General features: G+C 37.0%; 1 protein-coding gene across 1 annotated transcript in view; it reads left to right on the top strand.

Annotated features, from left to right (window-relative positions):
- SCAMP1 (secretory carrier membrane protein 1) overlaps nt 1-18,644 on the top strand; it is a 100,417-nt gene extending 81,773 nt beyond the window's left edge. The window contains exons 8-9 of the mRNA XM_082835234.1: nt 628-745; nt 15,327-18,644. Of these exons, the coding sequence (XP_082691360.1) occupies nt 628-745; nt 15,327-15,491 (283 nt within the window). The 3' untranslated portion in view covers nt 15,492-18,644. The remainder of the gene's footprint in view (nt 1-627; nt 746-15,326) is intronic.
- Nucleotides 18,645-19,065: the final 421 nt, after the last annotated feature.

The raw sequence follows: 19,065 nt of genomic DNA, 5'->3' as shown, positions 1-19,065 counted from the left end.
GTTCAGTCGTTGTGGTTCAGGGCTTAGTTGCCCTGTGGCATGTGGACTCTTCCCGGACCAGGGATCGAACCCGTGTCCCTTGCATTGGCAGGTGGATTCTTAACCACTGACCACCAGTGAAGTCCTTTGCCCATTTTCTAATTGAAACTTTTTAATTTTAAGAATTTATTTTTACTGTTGAGCTTTGAAGTTTCTTTATATATTTTGGATACTAGCCCTTTGTTGAATATGTGGTTCTCAAATATTTTTTTACATAATTAAAATGAACTTTAAAAAATAATAATGAAATCATAGAGTTAAAAAATGTAAAATCTCATGGTACACATTTAAGGCTCTGGATTTTGGTGTTTAGGTTTGAATTCAGACTGTGCTGTTTTTATTAGCTGTGTGACCTTGGGCAAGTTACTGAATAATCTTGGTGACTCAGTTTCTTATCTGTAAAATAGGGATTAAAAATAGCATATATCGTAGTGGGTTGTTGTGAGAATTAAATGAGTTAATACATGTAAAGAACTTGGATGTTGCCTGGATTGTAAGTGCTGAAAATGTGTTAGTTATTATGCTGTTTTTAAAAATTGTGCATTAACTTATTTGCCTAATTTTAGTTTTCTTCTTTTAATTTCATAGTGGTTGGATTTCATCCCTTACTGGTCTCAACAAAAGTATTCCTGTTGGAATCATGATGATAATCATAGCAGCACTTTTCACAGCATCAGCAGTCATCTCACTAGTTATGTTTAAAAAGGTAAGTGAAATTTTGTCTGTAAATTTTTTTAGTGAACCTGATATTCAGTTCTCATTTTCCCATTTTGCTCTTTATTTAGTGTAACCTCAAGCCATTTGGTTGTTGTTCTTATGCAAGTTTGCTCTCTGAGGATTACTTTTTACAATTAAAAGTTATGCATAGATAAATTTTAGAAAATTGCATCACATTTAATGTTTCCTGTAGATAGAGAATATCTTTAAATTCTGTTAACCGAGGGCTTCTTTTATCAATCGAAGAGTCAATCTCATTTTTAAAATTTGTATCTTTTTATATATTCTGATTTCTTTTTTTGAATATGAAACATAGGAGACCGATTAATAAATAGAAGTAAAACTCTTGTGTGGTATGTGCATTTTATTTGTATTTTATCTAAGAGTATAAAGTGAGCTGGTAACAGATTCAGGCTGGATTATGGACTGAATTTTATTTTTAGTAACTGCCCAGTTATCTTAGCTATACAGTTGGCAATCTATATCCACATGTTCCACATCCTCTAATTTGAGCAACTGTGGATTGAAAATATTAGGGAAAAAAAAATTCCAGGAAGTTCCAAAAAGCAAAACTTGTATTTGCCACACAATGGCAACTATTTACATAGTATTTACATTGTTTTTACAACCATTTATATAACATTTACATTATATTAGGTTTTATAAGTAATCTATAGATGATTTCAAGTATACATATGGGACAGATGTGGGGAGGATGTGCGTAGGTTACTTGCAAATACTATGCCACTTTGTATAAGGGACTTGAACACCCTCAGATTGTGGTACCCATGGGCGTGGGGATGAGGGTATCATGGAACCAGTACCCACAGATACTGAGGGATGACTGCGCCTCCTCCTGTCAAATTCCCATGGCTGTTTTCACTGCCTTGAAGAAAATCATTCCATAGGGTAGGAGAAAGGTCAGGTTTTTTTATGTATAAAGTTTTATCGTGCCTTGGGTATGTATTTTTGATATTCTACACATGTTCCAACATAATATAGAGACCCTGTGAATTACACCTATGTTTTAAAATAATACTTTTTGGTGGGTCTCACATTAAGGAAAATAAGTCCTTAAAACATTTTTTCTTTGTTTTTTTTTTTACTCTGTGGCAACTTGGGAATATGTACAAGGATTGCACAGAAATAACTGTACCTTATATTTAAGAAAACTGCATTCTTGAAATAGTTTGCTTGTACATTTGTCTTTAATCCTTCTCAAAACTCTGTGAAACCTAGGCTATATTCTTTCTGTCCATATTTTGCTACTCATTTTCCCTCTTAAAAGCTTTTACTTCTTTTTAGAAATACACATACATAACTATTGAACCTCCGCTTTCTAAAGTTACTAGATCTTATACCAGCCTTTTTTTCCGTTTTCCTCCTCCTTGGACGCTGAAGCCTTCTATTCTACAGGTGGCCCCTCTTCCTCAGCCTTTATGGTTATGTTCTGATTCTCCTGCCTCTGAGGCTAGTCTTTCTCCTTCATTTCTTTGTTCAGCTCATAACTAAAGGTCTTCTAAAATGCAGTCAGGTCTCTGCTCTTTGTGCTTGCTCTACAGTATTTTTTCCTTTGGGAATTTCAACCTCCCTCTTTGTTTCAGTTTCTTCCTTACCTGCATGAACTAGAATGTTGGAGTTGAAAGACAATGCTTTACACAAACATTTAGTTGCATCTTCAGGTGACTGGTTTATATCTCCAGTTGATTGGTATCATCATCTCACAGTAATGCATAAACTCATTCTTTTCTCAGAACCAGCACTGCTTCCAGAAGTTCTGATTCATATTCAAGAAACATTTATTAACACCACATATTGTATGATTCCACTTATATGAAATGTCCAAAATAGGTAAATCTATAGAGACAGAAAGTAGATTCGTGGTTGCCTATAACCAGGGGTGGGGTAGAGGGTGACTACAAATGGTTATAGAATTTCTTTTTTGGGGGTGATGGTGAAAAAGGTCTATGAATATACTAAAAACCATTGAATTGTATACTTTACAAGGGTAAATTGTATAGTGTACAACATTTATCTCAATGAAGCTGTGTTTTAAAAAGGAAATTTATTAAGTAGCTATTATACATGAGTGGTTGTAAGTACTTTTTCATGTGATTCCATTTAAAACTTATGTCATTACTTTGTCAGTGCTTCCATTACTTTTTTTTTTTTAACATCTTTATTGGGGTATAATTGCTTTACAATGGTGTGTTAGTTTCTGCTTTATAACAAAGTGAATCAGTTATACATATACATATGTTCCCATATGTCTTTCCTCTTGCGTCTCCCTCCCTCCCTATCCCACCCCTCCAGGCTGTCACAAAACACCGAGCCAATATCCCTGTGCCATGCGGCTGCTTCCCACTAGCTATCTACCTTACGTTTTTTAGTGTGTATACTACTTTCCTAGACACTTTCTTAGTGTCTGTTCCATCTTTCTCTTCCTTTCCATTTCCAACCTCAGCTAACCCAGAGATTTTTTTACAGGTCACTCATACCCCATTCCCATTTCCTTCAGTTCACTTTATGTATAGTTACTATTTTAATCTAAAAAAAATCCCAAATAAACCCAGCACTCTGAAGATTTTTGAAGTGGACTTCAGGTTGGGGAATGGGATTGTGGTGGTAGTGGTAGTAGGGCTGGTGGTGACCTTTCACAACTCCCGGATCCAGACTTTATACTCCATTCAAAGTTACTGCTTGGTTTCTTTAAATACATCACGTACATTGCTTTGTCTCAGTTTTTGTTCATGGTATGCTTCTTGACCTCTGGGTTGCTTTATCTTCTCTACCAGTTGAAGACTTACAAGTGCTCTTTCAAGACCTGGTTCCAGTCTCATATTCTTTGTCTGTGAAATAAGGAATTTAGATGAGATGATTTTATGGAGTACAATAAATGGAGATAATATAAGCTAAAATATAGTTTGAGCCAGCTTTCATATTTGTAACGGCAAGGATTTCTTTTAATTTGATAGAAATTGAGATCCAATGAAGACACCTGATTTTTCTTTTTATTTTCTTTTCCATACTTGCTCAAAACTTGCTGTTTTTTCTTCCAACTTCATTGAGATATAATTGACATACAGCACTATATAAGTTTAAGGTGTACAGCATAATGATTTGACTTACGTCATAAAATGATTTTTAATAAGTATAGCGAACATTCATCATCTCATAGATACAAAATAAAAATTTTAAAAATGTTTTTCCTTGTGATGAGAACTCTTAGGATTTACTCTCTTAACAATTTTCATATATAACATACAGCACTGCTAATTACATTTATCATGTTGTGCATTACATCTCTATTACTTATTTATCTTGTAACTGGAAGTTTGTACCTTTTTAACTATCTTTATCCAATTCCCCTTCTCCCACCCTCCGCCTCTCATAACTACAAATCTGATCTCTTCTTCTATGAGTTTGTTTGTTTTTGAAGTATAATTGACCTACAACACTGTGTTAGTTTCTGGTACACAACATAGTGATCTGATACTTCTGTATGTTTCAAAATGATCATCACAGCAAGTCTAGTTACCATCTGTCATCATATAATGGTATTCTATTATTGACTATATTCCCCACACTGTACATTTTAAAAGAAAAAAGTCCTTTGGGGCTATGTAGCCATAGTTTATAACCACTAGGAGTCAGGCTTTCCATAAGCAGTTAATGCCCTCTAAAAGTTATCTGTGCATACTGTTTTGGCTCTAGAATAATTGCTTTTTATTAGGCTGTGTCTCCAGTACCAGCTAAATGGTGCTCTGTGGTATATATTTATTTCAGTGGCAGTGAATACAATTTTGAGAATTTTGTGGACATTCTGAGGTCCTGCATAATTTGGAGTTAGCTAATCATTGGTGTCTAAAGTGCCCAGTATGGGCACTATGGTATCTTTGTTTTCCCCATAGTGTCATCTTATAATCCAAATTTAAAATAATTGAAATGCAAGAATATCTGTCTCTTGTACCTATTCATAGATAAGGGAATAGTTTAATCCTTACCTTTCACAGATAGATTTTTAAAATTTTCTTTTAGATTATTCCCAAACAATATTTTTTTTACAGGCCCATCTTTTTATAGTAAGCTATTAGAAAGAATTAAATAATAGTTTTGGGCTAAGGGAGAGGTATTATAAATGGGTCAAATAATAAATGAATGAGTCAGGAGATTATATATCAGGGGAATACAAAATTTCCCCCATCTTTTAATTGATATAAGAGCTAGAATAACTTAGTATGCTAGAGATAAATAGATAATACGTCATTTGTATTTCCTTTGGGACCTAGTTTTGAATGGTTATTTTTCTATGAAATTTAACAAATTGTTAATAGACTTTGTCCACATTAATAAAATAATTGTTAGTAGTGATTTTTTTTGCACTTCAGAAGAATTTTTAAAAAGTTATTTCACTTCTTTAAAAAACAAGTTTTTAAAGTACTTAAAAATCTTTGTCTATACCAAAATATCTGCTTTGCAAATAATCTTTTATTTTGTGTGAGAGTATAGAGTTGGGGTATATGATCCACAATAATGAAAAGTCTCATTTATTAGTTAAATTGGTGTTTTACAGTAAATGCTTTGTGACGCTATCCTACTGTATATAAAGTGATAGTCCTCTTAGATTAGAAGTGAATTTCACTTTCTTTGAAAGCATTGTAGTTGTTCACTACGCTCCCCTCCCCTTTTATTTCTGATTTATTTTGGATCTAGGATAGAATGCTGATGATTTTACTGTAATATCTTTCTGTACTATCACAGACAGGCATGCTGCTTCTCTCTCTTCCCCTCTCTGAATCATCCAACACTAAGGTCTTTTCTGATTAGGTATCAATGTCAGATGATTCACATTGCCTATTAAAATGCTAGTCCAGGGCTTCCCTGGTGGCGCAGTGGTTGAGAGTCCGCCTGCCTGCCGATGCAGGGGACACGGGTTTGTGCCCCGGTCCAGGAAGATCCCACGTGCCGCGGAGCGGCTGGGCCCGTGAGCCATGGCCGCTGAGCCTGCGCGTCCGGAGCCTGTGCTCCGCGACGGTAGAGGCCACAACAGTGAGAGGCCCGCGTACTGCAAGAAAAATAAAAATAAAAACAAAATAAAATGCTAGTCCACATGCTGCTTATTTTCATCCAGGGGACACAGAGTAGGTACAGTAATACTTTTGAATCCCTAGAAAAATTGGCACTCTGAGCAGGTTGTTTATATCTGTCATCAGTTGGTATCCTTAGTATGTTCACTTTTTTTTTGATTGCCCAAATCTTAATTTTGTTATCCTTTTCTATAAGTACTAGGCTAGTTACTTATTAGATCCCAAACCTCAGTTAATATAACTAAATTATTGTGAATTATCTTTACCTAGGCATTTTCAAATTCGGTGGATCTGCGAGTTTATAATGCTGTACATATGATATTTTCATCCAAATAATCTTTATATGCATATTTTAATGGCTTTATTACTGAGATGTAACTCACATATCATGCAGTTTACCCATTTAAATTGTATAATTCAATGCTTTTTGGTATATTACATTATTAATTTTTAAAAATTGTGGCTCTACATAAAACATAAAATTTGCTATTTTAATAATTTTTAAGTGTATGATTTAGTAGCGTTAATTACATTCACAATGTTGTGTAACCACTACCACTATTTCCATTTTTCATCACCCCAACAGGAATTCTGTGATATCTTTTTTTGTGATATCTTTGTCTGGTTTTGGTATCAGGGTGATGCTGGCGTCATAGAATGAGTTCAGAAACATTTTTTCTCTGCAGTTTTTTGGAATAACTGAGAGGGATTGGTGTTAACTCTTCTTTAAATGTTGGTAGAATTCACCTGTGCAGCCATCTGGTCCTGGACTTTTGTTTGCTGTGAGATTTTTTTAAATTACTGATTTAATTTAATTCTTGGTAGTTGGTCTGTTCCTAATTTCTATTTCTTCCTGATTTAGTCTTTGGAGATTGTACATATCTAGGAACTTATTTGTTTCTTCTGGGTTGTCCATTTTATTGGCATATAATTGTTCATAGCAATCTATTATGATCCATTATATATCTGTGGTGTCAGTTATCAGTTCTTTTTCATTTCTGATTTTACTGATTTGGACGCTCTCTCTCTTTTTCCTTGATGAGTCTGGCTAATGGCTTATCAATTTTGTTTACCTTTTCAAAGAACCAACTCTTAGTTTCATTGAACTTTTCTAATTTTTAGTCTCTATTTCATTTATATCTACTCTGTTCTTTATGATTTCTGTTAACTTTGGGTCTTGTTTGTTCTTTTTCCAGTTACTTTAGTTGTAAGGTTAGGTTGTTTATTTGAGATTTTTCATTTCCTGAGGTTGACTTGTATCACTATAAACTTCACTCTTAGAAACTGCTTTTGCTGCTTCCCATGGATTTTGGATCATTGTGTTTTTGTTTTCCTTTTTCTCCAAGTAGTTTTTAAATTTCCTCTTTGATTTCTTCAGTGGCCCATTGTTTGTTTAGTAAGCATATTGTTTAGTCTCCATGTGTTTGTGTTTCTTACATTTTTTTTCTTGTAGTTGATGTCTAGTCTTACAGCATTGTGGTCAGAAAAGATGCTTGATATGATTCCAGTTTTCTTAGGTTTACTGTGACTTGTTTTGTGGCCTGCCATGTGATCTATCATGGAGAATGTTCCTAGTGCACTTGGAAAGAACATGATTCTGCTACTTTTGGATGAAATGCTCTCTATTTATCTATTAACTTCGTTTGGTCTATTGTGTCATTTAAGGCCAGTGTTACCTTATTGATTTTCTGTCTGAATGATCTGTCCATTGATGTAAGTAGGGTGTTAAAGTTTGCTAGTATTATTGAGTTTCTGTCAGTTTCTCCTTTTATGTGTGTTAGTATAGTAATTCCCCTACATACAAACGAGTTCCATTCCAAGAGCGTGTTTGTAAGTCCAGTTTGTTCGTAAGTGCAACAAAGTTAGCCTAGGTACCCAACTGACGCAATCAGCTATATAGTACTGTACTGTAATAGGTTTATAATACTTTTCACACAAATAATACATAAAAAAACAAATGCAAAAAATAAAGAAAACTTTTTTTTTTTTTTTTTGCTGTACGCGGGCCTCTCACTGTTGTGGTCTCTCCCGTTGTGGAGCACAGACTCCGAACGTGCAGGCTTAGCATCCATGGCTCACGGGCCTAGCTGCTCCGCGGCATGTGGGATCTTCCCGGACCAGGGCACGAACCTGTGTCCCCTGCATCGGCAGGTGGACTCTCAACCACTGCACCACCAGGAAAGCCCAAGAAAACATTTTTAATCTTACAGTACAGTACCTTGGAAAGTACAGCAGTACAGTACAATAGCTGGCATACAGAGGTTGGCATTAAGTGAACAGGCAAGAAGAGTTACTGACTAGAGGAGGGAGAAGGGGTGGGAGATGGTAGAGCTAAAGGATCGTCAGCAATAGGAGATGGAGGGTAAGCTGCAGTTTCACTCACGCCTGACATTGATGGAACGAATCTTTGAAAGTTCACAACTTGAAGGTTCGTATGTAGGGGACTTACTGTATGTAGTCTGTATATTTAGGTGCTCCTATGTTGGGTGCGTATATATTTACAACTGTTATACCTTTTTCTGGATTGATCCCTTGATCATTATTTAATGGCCTTCTTTGTCTCTTGTTACTGTTTGTTTTAACGTCTATTTGTCTGGTATAGGTATTGCTACTCCAGCTTTCTTTTCTGTTTCTGTTTGCATGGAATACCTTTTTCCATCCCCTCACTTTCAGTCCGTGTGTGTTACTTCGGTCTAAAGTGAGTCTCTTGTAGAGCGCATATATATGAATCTTGTTTTTGTATTCATTTAGCCACTCTTTGTCTTTTGATTGGAGCATTTAGTCCATTTACATTTAAAGTAATGACTGTTAGGTTATGTATTTATTGGCATTTTGTTAATTGTTTTTTGGGTTATTTTTTGTAGTTCTTTTTTCTTTCTTTTTCTCTCTCCCTTGTGATTTGATGACTATCTTTAGTGTTATGTTTGGATTCCTTTCTTTTTTGTGTGTATCAATTATAGACTTCTGGTTTGTTGTTACCATAAGGTTTATATATAGCAGTCTGTGTGTGTGTGTGTGTGTGTGTGTGTGTGTGTATGATTATTTTAAGTTGCTGATCTCTTAAGTTTGAACACATTTTAACAACCCTGCATTTTTACTCCACCCTACCACATTTACAGTTTTTGACATCATATTTTACATCTTATTTTGAGTATCCCTTAGCTACTTACTGTGGATATAGATAATTTTTCTACCTTTTGTTATTATTATTTTTAAAATATTTATTTATTTGGTTGCACCAGGTCTTAGTTGCGGCAGGCAGGCTCCCTAGTTGTGGCTTGCGGGCTGCCTAGTTGTGGCTCACTGGCTCCTTTTAGTTGTGGCATGTGGGCTCCTTAGTTCAGTAGGCAGGCTCCCCAGTTGCAGCTTGCCAGCTCCTTAGTTGTGGCTCACTGGCTCCTTAGTTGTGGCATGCATGTGGGATCTAGTTCCCCAACTAGGGATTGAACCCAGGCCCCCTGCCTTGGGAGCACAGAGTCCCAACTACTGCACCACCAGGGAAGTCCAAATTTTTCTACTTCTGTCTTTTAAGCTTTCTACTAGCTTTATAAGTGGTTAGTTTACTACCTTTACTGTTTGTTTGCCTTTGCCAATGAGATTTTTCCTTTTGTAATTTTCATATTTCTAGTAGTAGCCTTTTCTGCTTTGAGAAGTCTCTTTAACATTTCTTATAAATCTGGTTTTGTGGTGCTGAACTCTTAGCTTTTGCATGTCTGTAAAACTTTTGATCTTTCCTTCAAACTGGAAGGAAAGCTTTGCTGAGTAGTCTTCTTGGTTGTAGGTTTTTTTTCCATTCATCACTTTAAATATATTGTGCCACTCCCTCTGGCCTGCAGAGTTTCTCCTGAAAAGTCAGGTAATAGCCTTATGGGAGTTTCCTTGTATGTAACTTGTTTCTTTTCCCTTGCTGCTTTTAATATTCTCTCTTTATCTTTAACTTTTGCTATTTTAATTACAGTGTGTCTTAATGTGGTCCTCTTTGGGTTGATCCTGTTTGGAGCTTTCTGTACTTCCTTGACCTGGATGTCTATTTCCTTTCCCAGGTTAGGGAAGTTTTCAGCTATTATGTCTTCAGATATGTTCTCTGTCCCTTTTTCTCTCTTTTGGGACCTCTATAAAGTGAATGTTAGTATACTTGATGTTGTTTTGGAGGTCTCTTAAACTGTCCTTATTTTTAAAAATTCTTTTTTCTGTTCAGTTTGAGTGATTCCACTGCTCTCTCTTCCTGTTCTCTGACTTGTTCCTCTGTATCATCTAGCCTACTGTTGATTCCTTCTAGTGTGGTTTTAATTTCAGTTACTGTATTCTTCAACTCTGTTTGATTCTTCTTCGTACTTTCTAACTCTTCGTTAATCTTCTCACTATGTTCATCCATTTCTTCTCCTGAGTTCTTTAAGCATCCTTATGATCGTTACCTTAAATTCTTTATTGTGTAGATTGCCTACTTCCACTTCACTTAGTTCTTCCTTTGGGGTTTTATCTTGTTCCTTTGTTTGGAACATATTCCTCTGTCACCTCATTTTGGTTAATTCACTGTTTTCATTTTTCTGTATTTGGTAGGCTTGTTATATTTCCTGATCTTGGAGAAGTGGTCTTATGTAGGAAATGTCCTGTGTGTCCCAGCAGTGCACTTCCCTCTGGTCAGAGCTATATGCTCTGGGATTGCCCCATAGGTAGGTTGCATGGGCCCTTTCGTTGTGGTATGCTGACTACTGTGGGCAATCTGGTAGGCATGGCTAGCCCCCGGTCTGCCCTGCCTTGTGTAGAGGCTGCCGGCCACTGATGGGCAAGGCCGTGTCACGAGGTGGCTGGTTACAGAGCCCCAGGGGGTCCCAGGGCTAGTTCTGGCCCACTGCTGGGTGGAGCTGGGTCTTAAGTTGGCTGGTTTGTATGCTAGGTGTCCCAGATCCCATGTTGGCCTGCTGGTGGGTGGGGCCAGTTCCTGACATAACTGTCTGCCATGTCCGTGGTGTCTTGAAGCTGGTGTTGGCTTTCTTTTGGGTGTGATTCGGGCCCAAGGGGTCCCAGGGCTGGTGACTGCCCACTGGTGCATGAGGCTGAGTCATGGGGCTGGTGCTGGCCCACTGGTGAATATAGGCAGGTCCTGCAGTCTCTGGTTGCAGAACCAGGGCATCCTGAAGCTAGGGTCAGCCTGTTTGTGGATGGGGATGGGACATAGGGGGCTCCTAGGGCTAGTGCTGGCTCACTGGTGGGTGGACCCAGGTTCTGGGGTCTCTGGCTGCATGGCCCTGGAGATCTGGGGATTGATGTTGGCCAGTGGTTTGTGGGGCTGGGTCTTGGGTTAGCTGGGGGCTCTGGGGATCCTGAGGTTGCTGGTCTGCTGGTGGGTCAGGCCGTGTCCACCTGTTAGTAGCTTTGCCTGAGGTGTCCCAGTTCTGGTGCTGACAGGTTGGTGGGTGGGACCAGGCCCGGCCCTGGTAAGAAGGAGGATTCCCAAATGGCACTTTCTATCACCAGTGCCCTTGTGCTGGCCTGAGCTCCCCAGATTGGCTGCCACCAGCATCTGTGTCCCCAAGGTGAGTTCCAGCTGCCTCCTGGGTCTGCAGGAGGCTGTTCAAGCGGGTCTGACCCAGGCTCCTTTCAAATGACTGCTTCTGCCCTGTGTCTCAGGGCAGGTGGCATTTCGTGCATGCCCTTTCAAAGTGAAGTCTCTGTTTCCTACAGCCCTCTGGCTCTCCTGGAAGCAAGCCTTGCTGGTCTTCAAAGCCAGACGTTCTGGGGGCTCACCTTCCCAGTGGAGGAGCCCATGTGGGGCTTGAACACCTCACTTCTCAGGGAGAATCTCTGTGATTCTAATTATCCTTCCGTTTGTGGATCTCCCACCCCAGGAGTTTAGGCCTTGACTGTCCCGCATCTCTGCCCCTACTACCTGTCTTATTGTGCTTCCTTCTGTATAACTTTAGTTTTAGTAGATCTTTTCTGCTAGTCTTCAGGTCTTTCTCATCAATAGTTGCTCTGTAAATAGCTGTAAGTTTGGGTGCCTGTGGGAGGAGGTGAGCTCAGGGTCTTCCTACTCTGCCATCCAAAATCATGATTTCTCGATATGGTGTTCTGGAAGCATTAATGGAAACGATACATTTGGATTATTTTGTTTAAATAAAGCACCATGGTTTTTAATTTCCATAATATTTTGTGTGTCATTCAACCACATTGTACACTAAGGTATTTTTGAAGATACATTAAGGAAGCAGGATTCTTTTCTGGAGTTGTGTCTTGGCTGTGACACTTTTGCAGATATTTTAAAGTTAATTTTTATTAGTCTAACACATTTACATAATTCTCATTTGATCCTCAGGAAAACTCTGAGACAAACAGGACAAGAAATATTCTTGTTGTATGAGAAGTAAACGTGAGGTTTTGAGTGGTGTCCAGCCCTGCAGAAAGTAGTGGAATCACTAGGTACCAAATCTAGTGTCCTTTCTGTGGTACTCCTAGGACTAAATATGTAGGTTAGTGCAATTCTCATAAGTAGAAGAGATAGCAAGTGTTTAAGTTGTTTAGTTTTTGCTTTTTAATTACACTGTTTTACCTTAAAACTATCTCCCTGATTTCTTAAGGAGTGTGTTATCAATAGATATCAGTAGATATCACTGAAACATAACAGGGAAATGGTAAGCTTTTTGAGATGTTGATCCTTGTAAGTAGCCCGTCATCTTGCTGGGACACTGAAATGAAGAATCACCCGTTTCACGTGGATATCGTGGATCTAACGCAGTATTTGAGCATTGTGCACTGAATACATATGCAGTCTTTTCCCTCTAGGTGGCTCTCTGGGTTTATATAGATATAGACTATTGAGAAATGTATTATTCCTACCTTTATTTTACCTCTCTGCTCTGTGGGGCTATGAATTACATTTTAAGTAATTAAACCATGAAGTTCATGAATACATAACATCAGCCACTCAATTTAATACAAATTTGAAAGAAGGAATAAATTAGAACAGATGTTTGTTAATTGCATGCCCATAAATTGGGGTGGGGGAAGGGGGAGAGACAGACAAGTTAACCTGTAATTACTTTGCACTGTGGCTAGGTCTGGTAAGTAAAGAAGGTTTATTAGATTTCTATAATACACTTAATTTGTAGGATCTAATCATACGTACTCATTGTGAGATAAATTTCTTAAACATAGGTGTAGTAATTTATCTGTATCTTTAATTTTTTATTTTAAAAACTTGGTTTGGAAAGGGAATAAAAATATACTTATGGTAGTGCTGTGGTACTAAAAGAATTTTAAAGCTCACCAGTATATGTACTTGTCAATGCTCTCTTTTACTCCCTGACCCTTTTTTTCTCTTTTTTTTTTAATTTGCACTTTATTTTTTATTTTTGGCTGTGTTGGGTCTTCATTGCTGCGTGTGGGCTTTCTCTAGTTGTGGTGAGCGGGGACTATTCGTTGCAGTGCGTGGGCATCTCATTGCGGTGTCTTCTCTTTGTTGTGGAGCACAGGCTCTAGGCGCACGGGCTTTAGTAGTTGTGGCACACGGGCTCAGTAGTTGTGGTTCGCAGGCTCTAGAGCACAGCAGGCGCAGTAGTTGCGGCGCATGGGCTTAGCTGCTCCATGGCATGTGGAATCTTCCTGGACCAGGGCTTGAACCCATGTCCCCTGCATTGGCAGGCAGATTCTTAACCACTGCGCCACCAGGGAAGTCCCTCTCCCTGACCCTTTTTAAAAAAAAAAAAAAAATTTATTTGGTTGCACTGGGTCTTAGTTGCAGCACGCAAGATCTTTAGTTGTGGCATGTGGGATCTTTTAGTTGCAGCATGCAGGATCTTTTAGTTGCAGCATGTGGGATCTTTAGTTGTGGCATGCGGGATCTAATTCCCTGACCAGGGATTGAACCTCGGACTCCTGAATTGGGAGCACGGAGTCTTAACTATTGGACCACCAGGGAAGTCCCTCTCCCTGACCCTTTAATACTTTGATCTATAGTAATATGGCATTTGCTTTTGCTACTGTGTATCAGAAGAACTTGGGACTTTGACCCCTTATTTTCCCCGACAGCTCTTCATTCCTTAACTGCTTTCTTCCCTTGGCATCTGTGAAAAGGTCCCTGGTTTTACTCATTCCTCTCTTAATCATTTCTTGTATGGGTACCTCTTAAATATTGGTGTCTAAACAGGCTTCGGTACTTGATTTTCTTCTCTTTCTACTTTATGTGTTATCTTTCCGTGGACAGTTTCATTATGTCAGAGTTGTAGCTACCATTATGTGCCATTGGTTTCCAAGTCCATGTCTCTCGCCCATTCTTCTCTACCTCCAAACCAAATTTTCACCTGTCTGCTGGGGCAGGCTTAGAGTAGGTATTCAATAAACATTTGTGCAATGGATGAATGTTTAGAACTTAGTGTCTACTCTCCCCCCAAACCAACGTATCCTCTGTATTCTGTCTTTGTGAAACAACTTCCCAGTATCTAAACTTGACTTGAAAGTACTTGACTCCTACTTTTCCTCACTCCACACTTAACTCCACAATTAACCAGTTCCTATGTATTTAGGTTTGGGAAAAGGGCTGACTTGGGTGTACTGCCCCCATCCTCCAAACCTGCTTTGATGACATTCTAGTCAGGCTTCTAATTTAGGCCTATCACAATGCAGTGTAATTACAAGTTCACTTTTCTGTCTCATCTTTCCTCCTCATCTTTCATACCCCCAAGTTTGTAGGTATGTAATAAATAAATATCAATATTTGTCCTAGTGTGCCTTGTTATTTCCTTTCTCAAATTTGTATTAGATGGAGTGGCTGATGTTATGGATTGATGTGCTTCATAGTTTATGCATCTTCGAGAGAGATGCTAACAGAAGGAGTATTTTTGAACCCTGCTCGTAAAAATCTAAGATTTGCGTGATGAATCAGTATGGACAGATAGCGCTCAGAAGTGTTTCTTCTTAAATCCTTTAGGCCTTGACCATACACAAAAACTTAAATAGTATTCAGAGTGAATTATCTTTAAGGACACACATACTGCTCGCTACATTAAATGATAAAACGATACCATTTGATACAATAGGGGCAGGGGTGTATATGTAGCCAACATAGAAATAGGTAAGGTATTATTTTTTTGGAATTGTCTAGGGTAGTAAATTAATGTATTTAAGTCAGAATGTCTCCTGTTGTGTTTAAACCATTCTTTTGTAAGGCTGTAATGTCTTAATTAGGTACAGTGGAAAACATAGCTTTTTGCATTTGGTTAAGAAGTCGCTTTTTATATTATTTTTGGTTTGGCATAGGCATAATTATCTCTTCTGCATTGGAGATAAAAGGGAAACATCTATTTTTAGAAAATATTTACATACAAGGTTGTGTGCCACTGTGGCGGCTGATGTTCTTGACCTTAGGAATCCTGCCTAGAATCTAGTCTTTTTATCTCTGAGTCATGTTGGGATTAATTGAAGAGCTATTGATAATGAACGCATAGATTACCACTCATCTTCTCCCACTTTTCTGTGCCTCCGTAGGTACATGGACTGTATCGCACAACAGGTGCTAGTTTTGAGAAGGCCCAACAAGAGTTTGCAACAGGTGTGATGTCCAACAAAACTGTCCAGACTGCAGCTGCAAATGCAGCTTCAACCGCAGCAACTAGTGCAGCTCAGAATGCTTTCAAGGGTAACCAAATTTAGAGTCTTCAAACAATACATTGTTACCTTCTGACTGTACTTTTTTCTCCAGTTACTGTATTCTATAAATATTTTTTTTGTTCAAAACACAGTACACACAGCACGTATATTTCCTAATCACTTGTGCATGGGCTAAAACCAGAAAAACTTCCTTGTCTTATTATTTACCTGATAGTTTCTTAATATTTCAGTGCCCCTTGCAAAAAAAAAAAAAAATTACATGTGAAATAAATATTCTCCATATTTTTTGGGGGATGAACGTTCAGCGAATTATTTCAGTGGTGACATGCTGAAATTAACATGGCACTTATGATTAAAAATGCACTTAGTACTTGCTGCAGTCATTCTTTCAGGAGTCAAACGTAAGGATTACACATTGGAGCAGTAAAGCAATGCTTCATTCCTTTTCCTTATTTATATTGAAAGAAATAGGACATCAGAGACTTAGGGATTTTTAAATCGGCTTGCTTTTTAGCAGTTTCAGTCACCAGTGAAGAGCCTGTGTACACTTCATGGTAGATAATGTAAATTTTATCTTTTTATTTTCTTAGAGTAGTTGATATTTTGATAACCAAGCTCTGCTCTTGCATGGTCACCATGTTTCTTAAAAGAATTAGTATTTTGGGTTATGCACTGCTTATGGTTGCAGGTTTGGGGAGTTGTTTATAGAATCATAGAAATGATTTTCTGTAATACTTTCTTCTACATAAAAATTCACTGGGGTGCAATACGAGGATATAATATAATATGCAGTGCATTATCCAAAAGAAAAGGTAGATAAGTGATGGAATAGAATGTAGTGCTGATAATACCTTTTTGTTTTTAATTTTCAGTATTCATATCATAGTAAAATATTACTGTATGGAAACTTTGGTATATTCTTGTGGCTACTCTTTTTAATTGAACTGAGATTGTGTCTGGCAGCTCTTTTCTGGGGTATGTGTGTGTCATTTTTAACAGAGGTATTAAAATCTAGGCTAACTCCATGTCCAAAAAGAACATAACAGTATTTGAGAAGTTTTTCTTTTCTCATGTCTAGTTGGCATTAAAAGTAAAAAGACCCTGGCACTTCACATATACTTGAATCCCTAACGCACCTCAGTCTTTGAATTTTTGAGACAGACTGAATACATTAAAATTTGTAGCAACAGAAAAAATAAAACATTTAACTTGCATCGAGCAAGAAAATACAGATACAGTTGAATGCATTACTTATGGATAGAATCATGTTAAAATTATTACTATGCAGCACAGAACTTCATTCTTATAGTATACTTGGGTTGAAACTTTGAGTCATTTTTAATAACTGATTAAATGACTTAAAGACATTGGTAAAGTCACAATACTGTTGTTTTGGAAGTCATTAGCTAACCTAAAAGACTGCAGAATAATAAGTATTCAACTTGATTTTGAAAAGTAAGGGTACTCTATTAGATTATATTATTTGAGACTAAAAAATTGGCTGGGTGTAAATGGTTAAATCACTTTTATTCTTCCCCCCAAATCTGGAGTTAAAATGAGTTTCATGCTGGGGGTGGGATGGTGAGTTCTCACTATTTATGAAAGAAGCTTTGTGTGATACTAGATATAACACGGATCCATCCAGATGGTGTTTACATTTGATTTATTTGGGACTTTGTTGAAGTAATATACTTGGAAGATATTTCTTTTATTCTGATGAAAGTAGGATTCAGAGTATGAATTTAAAGCTGTTTTTATGAATATTTCTGATCAGTGATAATCTCTACTTACTTTCTCAACCAAATAAGCCAGTTCAAGATCTTTAGAGTCTATAATCTTACTGAAAATCTGTCTCATCAGTATGCTTTGCTGAGTGTGGATTTTACAAACAGTCAAAACATTAACCACAAAATACAGCAAAAGTAGGTATGTCTGTCATTAATTCATCTCTCAAGTTCCTTTTGTTTTTCTTTAAACTGCAAAATGAAAACTTTGTCATAGAGACTTTTGAAAAATACTGAGATACTTTCCTTCAAGAATTAGGAATGCTTCTCTCTACTCTGTAGAAATCCTCTATTGCTAAATAGCAAAGGATAATTACAACCAACTGAACCTTTTTGTGTTTCGATGGGGGAAATGTTGTTTTAAATTCCAGTTATTTGGGTTAATACAAACTGATAAGAGAAAAAAGTTTTTTTAAAAACATAAACGTGCATTAAAATGATGGCACTGCTTAACAGTTTAATAAGGTAGAGGGGTTTTTAATTCTTATAATCTCTATTCTCTTAACGATAATTATTAGTAAATAGTCACATTTGCACTCAGTAGAAGATTGGCACTTGTTAGTGTTTTATATTTAATATTAGCATCACCCAGTATCGCAATCGTGAAATGGTCTTCACATTGTAAGGATCCATGTCACTTTTCAGTTGGTAATATTAAGTTTTGGCTATTTTATTTCAAACTAAAGTTTGAACACTGGAAAATCATTGCTCAGTGGTTTTTAATTTGGGACTTGGATTATTTATCTAGGGATGTTTGTATATTTTGTCAACGAGTAATATTGCGCTGCCATTACGGTGACTGTCATGGTTCTGTATAAATGCCCTCCATCTGTCCCTCTAATGTTGCATGTTTTCAGTGGTTTGGAAGTTTTGTATATTTATTGTATTAACACAGAATGTCATAAAATAAAATGCTGTTTACTGGATGTTTGTATAGTTTTAAATACTGTATTAGCACTTCAGAGGCAGAAATTATGCTGAGGGCCTAAGGTATATAGAAATAACCACATTTAATTTTTAAAAAATAATTTGTGTATAATTCTGTCACGTGCTACTAAACAAAATAAGTATTATAAAAGACTTAGTTAAAAACTCAGCAACATAAAATGACAATTTTTCTGTTGCTTTCACCTTTGTAGGTAGTAGAACATGAGGTTCACTCATTAAATATTTTGACCACTTTAAGGTCAAAATACACAGACTGTCTAGCAGTTAGTGAGATTCAAAATAGAAAACCTGTTTTGTGGCCCAGATTTTTTCCTTGTAGGTTAACATGGATGCCTCTGTACTTGTATTGTATTGATTTGATTGAACTTGTGTTCTGTTTTCTAGCCTCACTACCTGTTGTTGTTTTATGTTCTGATGAAAGTACAAATTTGTGTATTGTTGGATTTTTCACTTGGCTATCTAAAGAGGATATAAAAATATAGTCTAAACTAATGTTCATGGTGAATCTTATTTGAGAAATACATGTTAAATTAAAATAGGAACAGCATTTTCAGTTTTCTGGGTGTTACCTAAAAGTGAGTTTGGATTTTCATTGGATACAGTCCTTCTATAAATCATGCTGAGATAATGTATGGTTTGCATTTTAGAGGGGGTTTATGTTTAATTAAGTTTCTTAGTTTCTGTAAATCATTTGTAGTACTATAATGCTTATACAGTTATTACTTTATCTTTTTCTGAAAACACTGACATTAGCATCTCATTTTATATCTTTATTGGTAAAAATCTACATTTAGACTGTTTATATACAGAATTTGTTACATTTTTTTGTGCAACTTTCCCTTATTAGAATGACAGTGGCCATCACACACCATTTCACTGTATCT

Source organism: Leucopleurus acutus (genome assembly GCF_964270905.1).
Source record: "Leucopleurus acutus genome assembly, chromosome: 3".
Taxonomy (NCBI): domain Eukaryota; kingdom Metazoa; phylum Chordata; class Mammalia; order Artiodactyla; family Delphinidae; genus Leucopleurus; species Leucopleurus acutus.
The sequence above is the reverse complement of the archived record's forward strand: the minus strand, read 5'-3'. Positions and strand labels throughout refer to the sequence as shown.